At 35.4% G+C, this 20,269-nt stretch overlaps 1 protein-coding gene across 2 annotated transcripts in view; it reads right to left on the bottom strand.

The window, feature by feature from the left end:
* The window catches only part of ADGRD1 (adhesion G protein-coupled receptor D1), a 154,843-nt gene that overhangs the window by 116,624 nt on the left and 17,950 nt on the right, over window positions 1–20,269 (bottom strand). For both annotated transcript variants that reach the window (XM_013173436.3, XM_013173437.3), the window contains 8 exons: window positions 18,871–19,125; window positions 15,625–15,689; window positions 14,517–14,672; window positions 11,772–11,831; window positions 10,388–10,505; window positions 9,336–9,446; window positions 7,705–7,780; window positions 3,963–4,104 (listed from right to left, as the gene is read on the bottom strand). In XM_013173436.3, the coding sequence (XP_013028890.1) occupies window positions 3,963–4,104; window positions 7,705–7,780; window positions 9,336–9,446; window positions 10,388–10,505; window positions 11,772–11,831; window positions 14,517–14,672; window positions 15,625–15,689; window positions 18,871–19,125 (983 nt within the window). The remainder of the gene's footprint in view (window positions 1–3,962; window positions 4,105–7,704; window positions 7,781–9,335; window positions 9,447–10,387; window positions 10,506–11,771; window positions 11,832–14,516; window positions 14,673–15,624; window positions 15,690–18,870; window positions 19,126–20,269) is intronic.

Below are 20,269 nucleotides of genomic sequence, written 5' to 3'. Positions count from 1 at the left end.
GAAACAATATTTTACTTTTTTTTGAGGATAATTATTTTACAAAATGTACTGATGCTTCATGACAAGACTTTCGGACAAGTCAAGATTCTTCAACTTTGAACTACCATCAATCTTGACATCATCCCACATACACTGAAAAAGTCAGTTGATTTCTTTCACCCATTTAGCTGGAGAAAATAGTTCATCCAATTGAAGAGCACTGAAGAGCAGAACATCAGCACTTTTAAAATCCAGTGAAAGAATATCTGTTTCTCTCTGAAATGTTCCTGAATAAGATATTACAAGTGTAATGCTATAATATGTATGAAGTCCCAAGCAAAAAGACTCTCATAATGATCTGCAAATATCACTGGAAAGGCTGCATATATCTACAGAAAAGCAAAATGAGAATTGCTTTTCACTCCTAGCTATTTTCTTGTAAAAGTGGACATTGTGGATAGAAAGAATGAATAAGAAATTCCTCAGAATGGCAGAAAGAATGAAAATCTTAATCACTTTATGTTCTTATGCAAATAAGTTAATTTTAAATCCTTGGTGAAGTCTCCTTACAAAAAAAAATTCTAAAACTGTTAATGTTATTTTCATAAGATACAAGAAAAAGTAGCAGAAAAACTAGCTTCAGGGATTGTGCAACAGAAAAGAAACTGCTGTTTGAATAGAGACGATTTTAAAAAATAACACTAAGTACAATATGCATGTCCATCTTGTCCACAGGGAGTCTTTATCTCATAAGAGAAATACAAGTAATATTTTTATGAATTATTCATCCTGATTCATGAGAATTTCTATTTTAGGTCAGAAAACCATTTTCCACTAAAAGAAGCTTGACCAGAAAGCTTTCTAGCAGTTCTATTGGTAGGAAGAATTTCTACTGGATTTATCAGTCCTGTGGGAATCCAGCTGCAATCCTGAACACCCAGGCCTAATGGCAATAATTACTCATGTCCTCCTCTTCTGTCCTCTCTGAAGCAGCATGAAAGAAAGGACTTGTGCTGCTATAGTATGAAAGGTTGCAGAGGCATGCAGTTATTTTGTACTACGTTTAAGTAAATTCACTTAAATTTACTTAAATTTGCTTAAATAGTTTACCTCAATAAATTCACAAGTTGCCTGAACTTAAATTGTTTAGAAGTACTCCACGGACTTCGCTGGAGCTATTTAAAATCTATAGTAGTGAAAAAGAACAGATTTGGCCCACTGCCACCTTACTTATGCACAACTAGAATGTATAATCTATTCATCTATTCCTTAATTTTAAACATTTCTGCTAATTAAAAGTCAGAGATAGAGGTAAATTATATTCCCATAGTCATAGGTGTCACAGGCAGGCAGTCTTCCTCTCAATTCCAATGTATATATCACTTCAGCAGAGCTGCTCATATTTTACATGTAATTCTTTACTATGCATCTTCCCCACAGACAAATATTCATCACAATTTTATCTGTTATTTCATTGTTTCCAAAGATTATTCACAGAATTTGGAATCTGCGATACCGAGAATTACAGACTGTGATTTAGAATACAAGTTACCCAGAGGGTTGATTCTGTTGCTCGCTGATTAATAGCTTTTTTGGCAAAAATTCACACCAACAGCTAAAAAAGTATACCAGGAAAAAAAAAAAAAGTCAAAATAGACAGCTCTATTGTCCATTGCCCAGATCTCAAACTATAACTTCATTAATTTTGTTTACAAACTTTCACAGCTACTTCTGTTTTTACACACCTATTCTGACTAGATTATACCAAAACCATATAAATGAAATACGGCAAAGAGCAACTTAAATGCAATATTTTATGTTGTCAAAACAAAATTTGTTTCAGCACGTTTGGCAACTTCAGAATGCTTTGGATTTGGAAAATTTTTAGCATTTATATTTTTTTATACTGATTTGGAATTTTAAAATAAATTTTAGAAACCAAGCTAGAAGATATACAAAATGCTTCACCATCAGATAGCACTAGCATTATGTTCTGGAACAAGCATAGAAAAGATCTAATGTATTTGTACATAGTTTTGATCTAAAAACAATGGAGAAAAGGACATTTAGTCCTGCATGGGGCCAGTTTCTACTTCTAGTCCACAAAGGATTTGGGGAAAAAAAAAAAAAAAATTAGATTATTAATTTTTGTCTTAACTTGTGGAGCAAATCTTCACTATACCTCTTAACAAAGTGATAGGATGGTACTGGTATTATTATATTATATAATTTAACACTAAATAGATGTTAATAACAATATACTATCATTTATTATCCAAATAAATGCTCTATGATTATAGAAAAAAAAAACACAAGAGCAATAGCAGGTAAAGCAGCCTATACTACAGAATGTGTAACAAATTCGGCTAGAGGCCAAAGAATTAAATCTGTTCCTGTTATTTTGCAGGATTTTGGAGCATAAAAATGCCAGGTGTGACTATGGAGTAATGACCCTACAATCTCTTCTTTTTTCCCCAGCCTGTGCTATACTTAGCATACTTAGTGTTCAAATTTACTCTAAATTAAACCCCACCCAAACCAAATGATCGTGTGTTCTTCATCTGTTTGCTCTCAACCTGTAATAAGGGATTATCTTTGGACGCCAAGGCAAAAATCTATGGAGCCAAATGGACTGCTCTTTCTTTTTTCCTTTTTCAAAAAGGAACGGAATAGATGGGTTTAAAAATACTACTATGAAGTGTGCTATGATAACAAATGTGACATTTCTAGGGGTATACCAGTATCCCAGTGGTCTTCATAGTAAAATGCAACAGGGATAAAGAAAAAACACAGTTTTGTTTAACAGCCTGCTAGTAAATCATCATACCAAAAGCATGAGGAGGCACCAGAATAAATAAAACAAAGTGCATTTTATAAATTGTCTACACATAATACAACCAGAGTCTTCACTTACAAGCTCCCGCCTTTAAGAGACCACTAGCTATATTCAGAAGAGTCCTTAGCTTGAAAACAGTCCAACAACACTTTTCATTTCTATGCCTTAGAGTTTTTCCTCCTGTATTTGTTTTCCACTGTCTCTTCCACCCTTACCATAAGCCCAACAAATAGAAAGAAATACTGGCTTGAATACAGTGATTGAAAGAAAATGTGATAACGTTGTAGAATATCTAACATATGCTTTCTAAGAAACATTTAAGAATTGAAATCTCCATTTTCCCTTTCCATTCAAAACTCTATTGAGTAGGTAATAGATGCTGCATTCCTTATGCCACCACTGCAGAGTTTAAACTAGTTCTTCACTGACACCAACAAGACAAAAAGAGGTTCCTTTTTCTCCGAGAGCAAAGAAGACTGGCTATTTTTCCATTTTCTTGCTGGAATATATTAATTTAGTGAAATTTGAATGCTCTACTGAATTCAATCAATTTGAATAAAATTTGTCTCCAGGATTGTCAGATTCAGAACAGAGTTCTGCTCTGTTGTCTAGAACAGACAGGTCATGCTAGAACAGAGCTGAATCTGCTCCCTTCCTATCCCAGGAGATACTCTGCCATCAGATTTGTGGCTGTCCTTGGAGGACCTTTCATCTCTTGGTTTATTCATGAAAACATTCAAAACACCTCACTTTTATGTCAGTGTGGAGAAAGACCAACAGCAGAAACCATAAACAAAATCTTGTTTTCTTGACAGCTGTAATGAGAAAGCCATAATTCATACCACCCTTTTGTAAATTGCACAAACACATTCATAGAACAATGTACACAGAAAGGTCCAAAACTGCACTTGTCACTTCACCGTTTTTTTAGTACACGCACTAATCAGCCTTCTGCTGCGATGGAAACAGAAGTCAATGAGGTTTAATGGCTGGAAAAAATATAATATTGCAGTTACAAATGCCATCCGAATTGCTACTAAAAACTCCCACAAAAGTTGCAAGAAAAATACATAGAAGTCATTACAGACATTGAAGTTCTGAACAGCCCTAAGGGTAAGACTAAACGGAGAGTTTCTATCTTACTTACCAATTTGTGTGTGAGCTGGATGGTAATAAGAGGAGATCCTGACAGATTGTGGGACAACTTGGGTGGAGGATCTACTTTGATGGAGATGAGATAGCTGGTTGCTGAGATCATATAGCCTTTGTAGGCAGCAGCTTCAGCAATCCTTGGAAAGAAAAATATATTAAGGAAGTAGAAAAAACATTTTGTAGTTCATGCCAGTATTGGCCTCTTTCAACCTGGCCTGAGAAATATTGCTCCTGCCTGATGTACCTGTTAGAATAATTTCACAGTGGTAAGTTATCACAGCTCCCAGTTTCCTAACAAATTGTCTAAAGCAAAGGCCTTTGTGAGCAGTGTAAGACAAAGTTTATTCTCCGAGCTGCCTCCAAGAACTCACCCTTATAGCCACAACAAAGGGAACACAGCACGTCCTTTTTCCATTCAGGTCAATGAATTTCTGAGCAAGATCCAGCCCCAAAAGATCCTATTACATGACCAGAAGAAACAGCTACAAATTATAGGCAACACCTTTAGCTATTAAGAGACTTAATATCATAAAAATTCCTCCATTCTGCTCCTTTCTTGCAAAGGTTAACAAGCCTTGCTGAAAAGTGCCTTGGATGATTAGAGAGAATCCTATGAAGTAAGGGGTCTAAAAATAAATCTAACTAAGGAAAGAAGCCTTCAGGCAAAGAGAAAAAGTGCCTGGGTATTCAGGCAATCTAATTAAACATGCGTATTAGTAAGATTCATATACTTGCATTGTATGCAATGCTTATATACATATATGTCACGTATATATTTAGAAATCCTTTAAATTTTTACTTTGAAGAATTGCTTCTGTCCGGTTATAAAGTTTGCTAGAGCATAACTCAGGTCACAATACAAACAGAGGGAAACATGACTAAACATCTGATTAGTCTCTGTGTTATTTTTTCTAGGCTAAATTAATTTTGCAGTACATAATAAGAACACATTTCTGCTTTCAGCTAAAACTTATGACTTTGGCATTTCTGCACATTTAGGAATAAATGAGATCTATTTGGCTGTAGAGTAAAATTTTTTACACTATCTATAAAAAAACTGCAGGTGTAAAACATTTTCTGTCATCCGTCTCTTTGGTAGTGAATGAATGTTTTTTACTGTGAGAAATGACAGACACGGTGAATTAACCATCAGCGTGGGTACCTAAACACAGCACACCACTGAATAAAAAAAAAAAAAATTAAAAACCATCTTACATCTGCCACCTGTTTGCAGTGCTTTCTTGTTTTCCTTGGGGGAAGGGGAGTAGGGGGAGAGATCATGTTGTAAGATATTAAAATAACTTCATTCAGTTCCTCAGGAAGATCAAATAAAGCAGAACTCATTTATTACAACTCCAAGCACCAGTCTTCTGACCAGGAAAAAACATCAGTATCAAGCCATACTTCTGCTCCCAGGAACCATAATGTGAATTGCATTTGTTACTCTGATATGAAAAGTTTGTTTATAGAAGGACGTGAAATGTTAAGACCACTATCCAACATTTGGAGATTTTTCTTTCACAGATGAAAGGGATGGACAGTTTTTCCTCCCCCCTTACCTGCCATTTTAATGTTACAGACTAATTGAATTTTGAAACGTACAAAATACTTCAGCACAAGCAAGTTTCTGTGTTTCATGTTTGTACATGCCAGCTTTTCTTTGTTGTAGCACAGTCTCAATACTGGGCCTGGGTGTTAGATGGCAGCTGGTCTGTCATCTGATTACCTCCACTGGGATTACTACAGAGTTACACAAACTGTATATACATGGAAGCAGAACAGGGTCCAAAACCCATTGTTTCTTTTTTTTTTTTTTTTTAATTTCTTTCTTTCATAATGAATCTAAACCGACTTCCCTCTTAGAAACTGCTGTTTTTATAGTCTGAAAATAGAAGTCATCTGGCTCTACAGCACAAAAGTTCCAAGAGTTTTGTTTTATTTTTACCCCACACATGCAAGAGAGGAAAAAAAAAAAACCACCACATAAAGCAGAAGAAAATGAACAGGCTTCAAATTACAGGTGTTCAAGTATCTCAGTGCTAGACGGAAGCTAAAAAAAATCTTCAAAACAAATTACTCTGAAAAAGCCTTTTTATTCTAGTAAAATGTAAGCAAGGAAGATATAATAGGACAGTACAAAAATAAAATCAAGAAGGAGGGAACTTGATACTTATTTTTAAAACATTATTTGGATACCTGGGGTTTGATTCCACAAAGTAAAAGTGCTAAGCTAGCATTCCCTGCATTGTTGGTTTTTAGAACACTTTTTGGGCAGATCTGCATTTAGACTTTTATAGACATGATTCCGTAGTGCAACATAAACTGCAAACAGTTCAAGTAATTATAGAAATACAGCTGTTTCTTCTCCAACAACTTTCTGTTTTTCTTTAACATTGCAGCAGCCTTTATTCTTGGAAATGTGTGTTAAAAATACACGTGATTTAGTGAAACTTGTATAGGTCTCCAGGTCATCCTATTCCATAAAATTCACAGACCATGCACAAAGATGACGTAACTATTTCCCTACAACAGAACCCCAGCGGCTTTAGACTCTATGACGATGCATTAGAATGAGAAGTTTTGACATGTAGGGTCTTTACTCATGTTGTGTTCATCTTTGCTAAACTTTGACCTAAGTCAAGACTGTATTAATTTTCCATCTCTAAGGGGCTGAGAGTATAGCTAATTATCTTAATAAATTGCACTCTGAGCCTCCTGATGAAAAACCTAAGCTGTCATGAATTATTGCCTGTTTCTTCATGTCAGTAAGAAATATTGTGCAGTAATGACACAGTTTCTTTACAGCCACCTGCTAAGTGCCCTTTTTTTGAGAGAGAGCAGAGAAAACAACAGTTCAACTTGCTATTCGATTTTAAAATGCTATTTAGTAATAGTTGTGCCATTATCTCAGTGTGATCAATCTGGTCATAAACCAGGAATTCCCTGAAGTTCACAAATGATTTTTCATGACCTTTTGTGGATCTGTATGTCAAGAAAGGAAGGTAATCCCTGAAGTACGTGACAGCTGAGATGCTGCATCTTGCCTTCTGCTGTCAGACGTAACATGATGAAAAGCCACAGAACAGAAAAGACTGAGACAAAGTGTAACCTAATCTACATACTTTAGTGTCGATCAAATAAAAACATGAAGTCATACTAGCTTAAAAGGAAAGTGTAATGATTTACACGAATGGCAGTTCTAAATTCCCCGGGGAACTGTCCAGCTAAGAGGTATATAGGTCTCCATTTACTTTATCTTATCTGCTAACGATTTCATTGGTGCCACATATAAAACAAAAGGTCTTTTAAGCATTGCCTGGTCTCCTGTCGTAAAATTATCTTATAGGTTCAGATTTTATCTGCAGAGGGATGTTATGTTTTCTTGTTTCATCTAAGTGCAAACTTTATCTTTATGTGTGTCAGGAGAAAAGATGTAATTCGCCTTTTATAAAACAGATTAAAGTTATGAAATTCTAATACCAGATCTGATGAAAGGAAAAAGGAGACAAGGAAAGACAAACATGTCGCCATGAGAATCTATTTTACTACAGCATAAAACAAAACATCTAACATAAGGTTTAATCTCTCTCTAGTTAATGACTACATGTCCTCAATATTGCAGAATAAGGATTATGGTTCATAATTTATTTACAGTTGATAATGACATGACTGCTATAAAGGTATATTACTAACGTAATAAACAAGTTGTTACAGCATGGGAGATCTGAGATACTTACTTGGTATCCATAGGGTTGATCTTATGAAAGAAATAGTGCATGTTATGGTAAAATAGGCCGACAATGGTAATCCAAGCTGTGAAAAGAAAACAGGGGTTATTCCTTAGAGCAATTATTGTAAGCAAGAGAAACTTCTCTCCTAGACCTGAAATTCTGTGTCAATCAATGCCTGCCCTATGCAACTGTACTTCCAGAATGAGTAAGTTGTTAATCAGTCATCATTTATAAAGCTCCTACAAGTCATTAGAAATGGCTGCATGACATACCAGAGTCAACATCTCGAAGCTACAGTAATCTCATGGCTACTTAACCACTACCTATATTGGCTGGCAATTTACAAAACTGAAACACAGGCAACCAGTTTCCGCTTCGGCTGCCTGCTTGTTGTCTTCATTCCAAGTATTTATGGGGTCTCTGGCATCTAAGTGAAGAGACAGATGTGTATTTTATAAGTGTCAGCCACACAGATGTCCTTTGTTATCCCTTTTGCTGGGTTCCAAGTATTTATAATGTCAACTCTAAGGTGGAATAATGAATGTTTAGGTTACTTCATTTGGACAGTGTTGCAGTGTGGCCTGAAGGTCAAACTTGTTCAGAAGTGAGTTTTAGAGATTTAACCCTTTTTCCAGCTAAAAGACTGGATCATTTTGGGATGTCAGCCATGATAATGCGCCGAAGAAAATAAAATAAGCATGATAAGAAGCTTTTTAAGGAAAAGAAAAAAGTTATCACATGCTATTTTTAGCATTACATAGTGGTTCGCAATTATAGTTATTCAAGCTTCAGAGCATTTCCAGTGAAGTCTCCAACTAGAGCCCCCTGCCAGTGCAAAGAAACAAAGCTGTCATCACAAAGCAGGTAGATAGTTCAGTAATTATTAGAGTATTTCCAACTGTAGGCTATCTGCAGCTAACTTTCCACTATATGAAACTTTCTTCAACAGAAGTGACTGAGGAAAGGTCTCTGGGTGTGTGAATTCTGTGGATTGTAGTTTATATAGTTTTATGTGGTTTAGGCCTCATTTTCAAAGATCTGAGAATCCAGGTAGATATCTTTAAAAACAGGTTCCTTCAATCTTTCAAGAATCTAAAATAATTGACTTTGAGATTTTAAAATCTTGACTAAAGCTTCTGATTTTTTCCAACTTTTGAGATAAGCAAGAATTTTAGCTTAGGTTTGGATACTGTTGCTTAAACCTATCATTTTATGGTTTAATTTTATAAAACATTTTAAGACTGATTTTTCATGGAGGTAGAAGTAATGCCTGATCTGATACCACAGAATTTCTTTAAAATTACCAGTTTGGATCACTAGATATAATTTATTTAATGATGGTTTCTCCAATGTTAAAAGATGCCAGCATTAAATGTCTGCAGTATCTGTAGTCTAGGTGCATTATTTAAGTTGAATTAAAGTAATACAAAGTAATATTTAAGTAATATGAAGAACTCTACCACACTAATCATTCATTAATATGACAGAAGAATTGCTGCTGTCTTAGAGCCAGTATGATAAACAGCAATCAAATCCACTATTTAGAAAAGTAAGGCAAACCAAAAACTGTTTTCAAGAGAAACTTTTTCAATGTCCTGCTTACATGCTTCTGCTCCTTCCTTTAAATTTTTCCTTACCTTTTTCTTGAAAAGCTTCACTGGGAATGGAAATATAACTCTGTCCTCGAGACGGAAAGCGATAACGGGACAAATTCAGAGTCTGAGGATGCATTCTAGCCAAGGTGTAATCTGTGTGATAACCCAAACAAAAATATGATAAAATCAATAGCGTTTACAACTTACTTGACTATGTAACTGTGCTTTTCCAGTAGCTATTACAAGTCTTGACTTTAAAACTCCAGTTGTTTGAAAAAAAATAGAATAAATTCCCTGAGTACAAAACTGCCTTTTCTACCCAAGTTCTTTATGAAGGGAAAGGCTGTACACAGTGTTAGTATACCATGGATCGCTTCAACCATGCTCAAATACTGAGCTTGACAGGACAAGAAAAACACACTCTTCCTTTGCCACTGACATTTGAAGGCATTATTTCAGACCTCCAGTGCAATGTTTGAGAATGCCAGTGTCCAAGACAGCTTAGGAAGCATGCATTCAGTGATTAATGGTACTGATGACTGCTCAAGTTATTTGCCCCCTTGCTCAGGTCTCAATGAAGCAGAGCAGAATGCCAAAACAGTTCAATTACCTTTGCTACCTGTAGCATCCTGAAACAGATGAAATTAGAGTGCTAGGATGCTAAACAGTAGTAAAAGAAAAAACATCCTGAAAGGTTTAAACTAGACCTATCGTTTGCAGTCTCTTGTTCCCAAATTAAAGTTTTGTAGTATCCATATATCTGCAAGTTCGAAGCAGTGCGTATGAGCTCTAGGTACAACTTTAATTGCCTACTAGTATAGTCTGTGCTCTACTATGCCTTTAATATAGTTTTATTGGATTAATTTAACAGAATTCGTATGATAACCCCTTCCTCAAATATCAAGAAAGTTCAAGTACAGTCAGAGCTGATTACCTCTGGACTTTCTGCAACTGAAATGTTTTTTATTCAAAAGAAAAAATTTGCTTTGATTTCTTCTTTCACATTACCAAAGAAGCGGCTGCATGCACAGAAGTGTTTACAACACACACAGATAGTCCAGAGAGAGAGGGAGAACATTTCTGCTAAATCCTACCTGCCACAGATGATGTGCCCTCAACAGTTAGAGGTAATGTGTTCTCTTCCAGATTGCGTGTCATATGCACCATCACACTGTCAATAGTTTGAATTAAACTTCCAAATATGTGAGCAGTCTGAGGGAAGAAGAAAGAGAAGGCTCTACAACAGAAGAGACTGTGTTTCATAGCACAAAATGCCAAGGTGCCAATGCTAAATTCCTGTGTGACTCATTGTTTGACTGCCTAAAGTCAAATGTGACTTCTCCATAAACTTTTCCACATATAGTGGATTAAATGTTACATAAATTGATGCCTTCAGCGCCTGATCTTATAAAATACTATGTTTTATAGAGTGTCTCCAAAGGACTCTGCTCCCTTCAGCATTTGGCAGTCAATTATATTCAGGACTGAGCAAAACGATGTCAAGAACTGAACAGATTATTATGGCAATATATAAAGACCTGTATCAGACACTCATTGAAACATAATCTTACATACATTTATAGCTAGAACTTTCTTTCATCTTTATAAAAACATTCCCTAATATAAAGCTGTGTTTAAAGTGTTTATATGTCCCATGGAAAACAATCCTCAACACTAAAACTTGATGCATAAAACCTCAGAGTAAATGCATGTTTCAATGAAGAAACCTATTTGATTTGAGATCTACTCATACAAGAGATGACTAAGGATTTTAGGCTAAGAGCTTAAATCTATTAGACATCTATGAGATCTAAGATTTTTAGGATTCAATAAGACCCTAATTTATATTAGTAGCCTGTCCTCTTCTCTTGTTTTAAAAGATTTCTTTTACGAAACTTGAGATTCAAATAAAATTCTCAGCAAATTCCTGGATTCCTCATGCAAGTAGTTTTTCACACTCAAAGTTGGACAGGTGACTTGAAGAAAAAGATCACTGATACAAGTTGCTTTTCCCTATATCAGTTGTAACCTCTCTCAAAGTTTTACTTCTCTAATCTAGGTAAGCACCACTATATATTTCATGTATATTGAAAAAAGTCCATCTACAAAACAAATACACAGTTATGAAAGTTCAGTGCTGAAAAGCCTATATTTAGGTCAGGATAGATTAAATAGTGACTATTGACAATATCTGTTATTTTATAAATGCAGTTTTAGGTTATTTTATTCATTCTGAAATATGTGGAAACAGGAGCAGACACAGTTCCCCTACTGTAGCCCTGAAAAACACATTATAAAAGAAAATAACATAATTGTTTTGTCTGTGGATCTTTACTTCAAATATGAAAATGACATACAAGCAAATAAGTCATACTGCCAGCTGTAGCAGAAAGAATAATAGAGGTAACCAATTTCATTACTGTCTACGTGAAGTCATGCACCTGAATTAACCTACAAATCAAAGCCCATTTGTCTTACCTCAGGTATTTCGAGCCAGTTGGGCAACAGCAGAAAGTCTTCAATGGCTTTTAAAAATGCCTAAAAAGATTAAAGAATCAAATAATATAGCTTTGTTTTTCTTCAGTTACATCTTCTAGTAGGCATGCAAGGCACATCTCTGCTAGGATTTCCACAGGTTCATTTTAAGATGAAAAACCAATTTTCATTCAAGTCACAGAGTCACCCCCTACTGCAAATGTTCTCATCATGTTTTGAACGGTGATAGTTTAAATTAATAGTTTATTTATTAAAAGTAACATCGCTATGAAACTCCCTAAGTTCAATTGTTATACTACAGCTGCAGTGACAACACTACATCTTAGAGGAAAGAGAATTTATTCTCCTAGTTTATCTAAACTCACATGACATTACTACCTCTTCATCTAAGATTAGATATTTCAACAGCACTGCATATAAATCTGGGCCCCATCACCTGTTCTGTTTTATTATTATGTGCTTAACTTTTGCACATAGAGGTTATTTTTGAGGTCAAGATCGGTCACAGTGGGCACTGTTTTTCATGCCCAGCACAATACAGTCTCTGCCCTAATGAGTCTTGCTGACAAATAGGAGAAGGAAAGGAGACATTGAAAATGAAAAATAAAATTAAAAAAAAAAAAATTGAAAGAAAAATCCACATTCCTGCTTAAACATCTCTGTTCAAACATCTTAAAACCCATCAGGAAGTATCTCTTTCCAGGCCACATCATCACTCCAAAATTACCCCCAAAAAGTAGGCACTGGGAAGGGAGGGAAAGCAGGAGGACTGGAACTGCTGGACAGAGCAGAATTATACCAGAATGCTAAGTAAGATTTGTCAGAAGTAACACATTATAAGAGTGTCAGTAATCAGACAGTTTATTGCATATCACTTAAATCAAATTTTCTTGTGCTATGAGGCATGTGACAACCAGTAGAGAGATAACTGTACAGAAAATAGCATGTGCGCTCCGTGCTTGTCTTTCAGGGAATTAGCTGCAGACAATACAAAGCCTAACCATCAATCAGGCAAGTGACAGAGTCTGTATGTACGATCAGGACTCTTGTGTTTATTTCCCAAAATAGCTTTGCTAAAGATAATCATGTCCCGTTTTTCTGTCTGCACATCACTTTCATGGCACACAAAGCAGCAGATAGCATGAATGAACAACCAAATGGCAACTGAAATGATGTGGGAAACAGGTACAATATATGACAGGATGATGTTCCATTTTCGAATTAGAGCCCACATAAAATTTTCAGTGAAACAAAGGAAACAATGTATCAGAGCTTTTTAGAATGGTTTTTGCTCCGTATTAAAATGTGATCCACAAAATCCAAGCTTTACAGTTTGCAAATGCTAAGCCTTTAACACAAACTATCAAATGCTGCCCATGTATTTTTCAGAAGCATTTATTTATATTTTTTTTCAGAATAAATAATCTGTGTCACCCCGGTATTACCCACAGGCTTAAAGAGACAATCACTGGTGAGGCCAGAGCTGATTACTGTAATAATAGCTTTCTAGCCTGCTGAAATCAGGGAATTAGCTGTCCATCGTTTTACAGAAGGCCAACTTTATGTTATCAGAAAGTGACCCCCTTGTCTGCAGTTCAGACTGCAGAAAACGCTTTTTCTTTTCTTCCTTTTTTTTTTTTTTTTTTTTTTTTTTTTTTTGTTGGGGAGAGAAAGGAGAGGGAGAGAGGAGGGGTGGTGGGCTGGTATTAGCCTCAACAAATAACATTCACTGAGGTAAGCTTTAGACCTTATATTGCCATGAACCAGTTTTCAGATCTGTGATATGACTACACAGAAGTCCTGGCTGTGACTGGATCCCTGGTGCAAAATAAAGCCATTAACTGAAAAATGCTGAAGATACCTACACCACAAAGAGGCCTTCTCCCATAGCTTTCCACCTCCGGTATAGAACTGGCAGAGAGGGACACGTGCCTCTGCCCTGCTGTTTCAGAGTCCAGCAAGAGTGATGCATGACTTTACAAAAGGAGGACAGGCACAACTTACCCTCTGCTTGCTCACTACAGGAAAGATAAAAGCTTTTAAAGAGAAAATAAAAGTTGGGCAGACAGCAGTAACTGATAATATTTTAACCTTCCAGTACAAGTATGGATCTGAAATATTAAGTTGTAAGCATACGCTTGGGTGGTTACCCTGCACCAGACTGTGATGCAGACACATCTAGAGTGCTCCCGGAACCAAAGTTTTTTAATGGCAATGGTTTGCCATTAGTTCAACCATGCCTCCATTTTGCTGCTGTCACTACTTGGATTATGGTGTCTTTATGCCTTGTGCCTGACAGGGGACTGTCATACTCAGCTGCATTTTGAATCATCAGGGCTGTGCAGAGAAATGCTGATTTATTTATTTTTTCCCCAGAATTATATATTATTAATTGAATACACTTATAGTTGAAAAAAAAATCAATCAGAAATTATTTTCTCCTTCTATGTTTTCTGCTTAACTAATAATTTTAATGTGCAGTCATAGTTACAAATATTTATAAGAATTAAGTATTATGTAAGGTCCTCAAGAACTAATTTGTTTTAGTGACCTTTGAACCTTTTCTTTGGTTGAAGCTTGCTGTTTGCTACTCCCTAAATAGCCACTGCTTTTTTCATATGTATTTTCTGCAATCAGCAAAAACTTTCAAAGTTGCATTCTATATTCTAGCTCCTGAAGAAGTTTCAGTGTTATCTGGCTCTACACACAGATTTAAAAGAAGTTTACCTCTGTCAGGCTTAGAGCAGTATTTTCTGACAAGGATTTGTTGGGCAAGCTGAATGACACATTTTCCAGGTAGTCCAGCATGCTGTTGGGGGAGCGAAAGTTCCCTCTCTCCTTAGTCAGATTAGTTATGATGGGATGATAGGCATTTGTAGACAGCTGAGGGAGAGAGATAAAACCATCAGAACTTATTCCAAACAGCAGACATTACTTATGGTGCTAGCCCAAAAGGGAGCTAAAGGACAGTTTTTAGTTCTCCTGGAATCACTAGTATTTCCGAGCAGCGCAACCTCAAGACTTATTGTAAGCATTTCTCTGGCCATAAAGCCTAAGCGGAACAGTTCACTTCCCAACCCGTAACATAGAGCCCAGTATCACTGGGTGTGAAAGGTTTTTCTTTACTGTTTCTGTATTGTTGCTTTTTGTTTGTTTTCCTGTAGTCTGAGGCTTAGCAAACTGCTGTGATTACACACAGCAGGCTACGTAAACTAAGGGAAAAAGGAAAGCATATGAACGGATAGACAGGAGAGTCAGAATATACATGCACAGCTTCATTTGTTCATTAGCAACTCAGGTCCTATCTGATACGGTTTCTGTGAACAAGAAGAAAACTAATAGAAATTTGACATTTCAGATCGCAAGAAAGTAAAAATACCCTGGAACAACCAATTGCATGTAGTCTTACTACAGCTAATTGTATAGAGACTGCATATGATAAATAAGTTTTGTTTAAATCTTTTTCATTAAGCACGTTGTAAAGAAATGGAAACTAGCTTTGTTATTGTGGTGGGCAATTTCTAATTTTTAGAGGAAATAAGAAAAGTTATCTAAACTTTTTTGAATTTGCTCTTTCTTCAGAACTCAGTGAAATACTTCAGAAGTTTCTACTTTTTTTTTTTTAGTACAGAAATTATTTTTATTTAACAGTGAATTCCCATTATCTGTCCTACAATTAAGGAGAGTTCTCCCATCTTCCAATAGTGGCTGCAAATGCTAACAATGTACTAAAATAAGTGCCATTAATGAAAATAGTAAAATGGAGAGGATCTGTAATTCTGTAATATGTAACAAATTCTAATACTATAGAAAAGAGTTACGTGGACTGTCCTACCAAAGGTTTTGCAGTAGTTGTCATCATAGACCACGGAAGTGTTGAAGAAAGCAAAACTTGCACACCTAGGGAAAATACATACAGAAATGAGTTTAAAAATGTGTGTGTATGTATGTATATATATATTCCCACTGCAGTTTCAAGCAGTTCTAACTTAAAGCATTATATTTGCTGTTCTGTGCAGTTTATTTATTTACAGCACTAGAGCTACATAGTCTTGTTTAAACAGTTTCATGTACTGTTTCTCTCATCAATTTTATATCCACATCTTTATACAGATAAGAATGTAATTTAGTCTAATTCTTAAACACTTAAAATTAAATCTTTCTTTGCGAACAGGAAGTTTCAAGTGTTTTATCTCAATTTAAAAAAAAAAAAAAGACAACTGAAAGATTAAAACTTTGTCATCCATCTTTCTTCTCTAGTTCCTCTCCCACCGCTATGGCAAAGTATTTAGGGGCTAAAAAATCCAAAAAATTTGCTATGTCTTATCAGGACTAAATAGCAATCTGTAGGCACTTCTGACAAGTTCATATATCCCCTTGCTGTATTATGTGTATATGATAAATTCTTTAGAAAAGGGACTAGGAAGACTCAGACATCAGAAAAAAATGAGACTCAAGCATCAGCTATGGTGCCCAGATAGATGCTAATTTGTTTAAATAATTATTTATATCTTGAATATAAAGTGCTTGAGTGTCAAATAAAATCATGCACATACAGACAAGTTCAGAAAGACTTCTGCATAAAAAAAAAAAGAAATCAGTGAGAAAAAATGAAAGCCAAATATTTCCGTCGCTTTCATTAAAACAGAGGTATCAGTCAAATAAAAGAACAAGAGTGGTAAAAATGGTAGCATATTAAACCTAATGTGGCATTTTAGTTTTCCACAAAAAAATAAAAAAATAATAAAATAACAAGGGTCAAGGAGTCAAAACAGTTTTCAGTAGTAATAGAAGAAAATTGTGGATAATGTCTCTATCACGTGTTTTTAAGTTGATCTGAAGTCACAGCAAGGTTGCTGTTAATCAGATGGGCTTAACTGATGAATATCCCCTTAGCACCCCTTAGCATTATACCCACTGAAAATTACCATATAAGCATGTCATAAATGATTTGTTGAGACAGAAAGAATAAACTCATTTTGGGATGGTTTCCAGCTACTCCATTTTAAAAATATTGATTCCTTTCTGTGCAAGGGGATTTATGGGTCATTTGTGATAGAGAAATAAAATTTTCTTCTAATCTATGTCTTCCCAAGAATTTATGTTTGCCCAGGAGTATGGTATTTCAGCACAATCAAACAGCAGCAGCATATATTGGACACATTATTTTCATGGATCCACATGTAACATGATTATTCATTCTGTTAAGGAACAGGCTGTCCTATTAAGTTTCTTATGTTAGACAACGTTAGCTCAGCTTCATCCCTGCTTTAAGTTCTACAAGGTCGATAGATACCAAGGTTTGGTTTACTGTGTTGATTTGTATCGTAATATCCATTACTTCCTCTGAGAGTGCCCTAGCTTCATAGTTAATTCAAATTGGAAATTAAACCAAAAAAAATCTAATCAGTCCACTGTTTTGAGAGAAACAGCAAAAAGTCAGTACTATTAGAGTACAAAAAAAAAAAAAATTAAACTCATCAAGCTTTTCTTTCAATTTAGATGTAAGAAATTTTAAGTTTTTCACTGAAAACTCACAGTTCTTCATGACCCTGAAGACCTTTGAACCAAGGTTTAGAAATAAAAATAAAAATGCAAATTGTGTTGAACTCGTAGAACAGCAGGAACATTTCAATGTAGAAATCAGGGGGTCTGCTATGTAGCTTTCCAAAAATCAACAAGAATGGAGAGGAAGAGTACTATAAAATTCTGCATTGCATTCCAAAAATTTAGACTTCAGAAGAATCAAAGGGACAAACTGTTACTGCGGTCTTAGAAAGTTTAGTTATTAGCATTAACAAAAGCAACTATATATTCTGAACTATATTCAGTAAGACTGAACTGCCCTTTTCCAAAGTGAAATATAGAGGAATGGAATCTTACATCCAGAACAGCATTTGCATTCCTGGAAAGACCTTTCTGTGATGCCTTCATTATTTTTTAGAGTGAAGGTAGGATTTTCAACATAGAATAAAAAATTTATACTTTCCAATATCAGATAAATTCTCTCCGAATGTTTGAAGACATTCATAAGAATCACATTGTAAAACAAAAAAACTTGATTTCTATCATTTGTGTTGCAAAGCAAATAGGCTGCTTCATTACATATTAAATGAAGGGTTTCCTTTTCAGTGGTTTCAATTCTACTTAAACTACTTATATTTTTCTAATACATTTTGTATTTAATTTGATCGCTATAATCAAACCTGGATGTTACAAATGCATTCATTCTTATTTCCAGGTTTGCATCAGCTGTGTTATTCAGAGTTTTCATTGTGAAAATGTTTCCCATGTGCTTAAAAGCACAAGAGTGATGGGTATAACTGCTTTAGCTCTCAGTAACCCAGTAAGAATAAGTGAAAGCAGGGAAACTGCCAGTGAAGACAAATGTTCCAGATGCCCCGTAGCTTTATTACTCAGATAGATGTTTTCTAATTGTTACTCACACTCAAACACTTAAGAGCAACAGCCTTTCTTGTACTGAAAAGTTTATAATAAATATCCATAGCATGCCTGACAGATTACTGGCCACTGTCTTCTAAATCTTTGTTCAAATCCTGATTTTCTTCTGTGTGTATTATGTTTCAACTGATATCTTTCTTTTCAGTTCACAAATACACATTAGTTATTAAATCTTTATTGCTTCAGGAACTGGTGGGATAAGCATTGTTATCCACATCTGCTGGAATCACTAAGTGACTTGCCTCTAAAGTTACACAATAACCAGAGTGTTAGAAAACTGTGGTTGATATTTCTTAATACTGTTCTGCCTCAAGTCTAATTATTGCTCTTCTTCACTTGATCTTAGGGGACCTAGCAATGGTTGTATACTTCTGGTCTCGGTAATTTTATTTTATTTATATATATTGACATTTTAAAGGAGCTAGAAGCCCAGATGAAAAGACTGCATATTCAAAGACAGCTGAATGTTTCAATGACTTTAATATCTGCATTTTTCTGCCTCTACAAACTACTTTCAATGGCTGGAAGATGAAAAAATAATACAAATCCTACACACTAAACATTTTTAAGTCAACTTTTGCAAAAGACAACCTTTGACTACAACAATGTATATACTCACCAACAGCAGCTGTAAAGTACTGCTCAATTTCATTGGGGGTGAGTGCCCTTTCCCATATAATGAATTCATCAAATGCCCCATTCACATAGCGCTTAGTTTGATCCCCCTCTGTCCCAGTCAGCAGATTTGCCTTGGGGTCCCCGTAATCATAGAAAACTTTCCCTTCTGGATCAGATGTGTTTAGAGTTCCATTGACATAGACTTTCAGTCCTTCTCTTGATTTCCAAGTGAAGAGAATATGAGTCCAATAAGGACCTGCAAAACATTAAGTCACGGTAAAATCTATGAATCATTTTCATTTAGTGTCTCTCCTATTCAAGAAGTTTTTGCTGACTTGGGCTATGCTATAGAGCTATATAGTAAGTGCTAAGAGCGAATTATGGAATGCTGATGTCATGTATATTAATCTTTATACACATGGGGAAGCCCATACTTTGGCAGAATGCCTCTTAGCTTTTGTCTGAACTCTTACTTGGGCTCACTGCAGTTCCATAAATTACATTTGGTGAGTACTATTGGCCAAGACTTGAACTCTCTTCAATACTGTCTCAAAGTACAATTCAGCAAGAGCTCCATAAAGACTGCAAGAATGAAAGAACAGGAAAATAGGCTAATTAAAAGCTGCCAGTTTCTTTGTTACACTTCAAAGGCTGAAAACATAATATTAATTTTTATTTGGATTGAATAATCCACAAATATGCAAATTATTTATACCATTTAACAGTTTTTCTCTTAAAACTGGATTTCTAAACTGATTTATTATACTTTATAAGACTTTGCTACTATGAGGTGAGAAAGTCCTATATTCCCAGTTTGCAGACAGTTAAATTAAGGCAGGAAAAGACTTAGTGACTGTCTCTAGCATTACTAGAAATCCAGATTTTTTTTCAGTCGCTAGGTAATACCATTCCCAACAATAGTTTAGATAGAAGCAGTACAATATGTGATATCCCAAAATGCTTATTGATACCATGCCATGACATGCAAAATTTGATACTCAACAGCTAATGAAATGACCAAAGCACACAGCACCCAGTTAGAGAGTTACCAAATAAAGTCTTTATTTAGGATGCAGTGGAGGCCTGCACATATCCAGTTTTAGAATATACGGAGAACTCCTAAGGATTAACCTGCATTCCTCACCCAGCTGTTTCCTTCTAAGCACCCATTAATATATTGATGTCAATAAGAACTCTGCTTCAGAAAAATGGAAGTCAGGTCCATGTACTGTTGCTGAACAGCAAATGTTCTGTAGTACAGTATCACTGAGTTTTCTGATCATATTTTCTCTCTCCCTCCCCCCCATCAAGAGAACTCTTAAGCACAGAAATCTGTAGGTATCTTTATATACCTACTTCTCTTTCCTGAAGATGTGCTCTTACCATTACATCTCTCTGCA

This window comes from Anser cygnoides, chromosome 17 (assembly GCF_040182565.1).
Source record: "Anser cygnoides isolate HZ-2024a breed goose chromosome 17, Taihu_goose_T2T_genome, whole genome shotgun sequence".
NCBI lineage: Eukaryota > Metazoa > Chordata > Aves > Anseriformes > Anatidae > Anser > Anser cygnoides.
The sequence above is the reverse complement of the archived record's forward strand: the minus strand, read 5'-3'. Positions and strand labels throughout refer to the sequence as shown.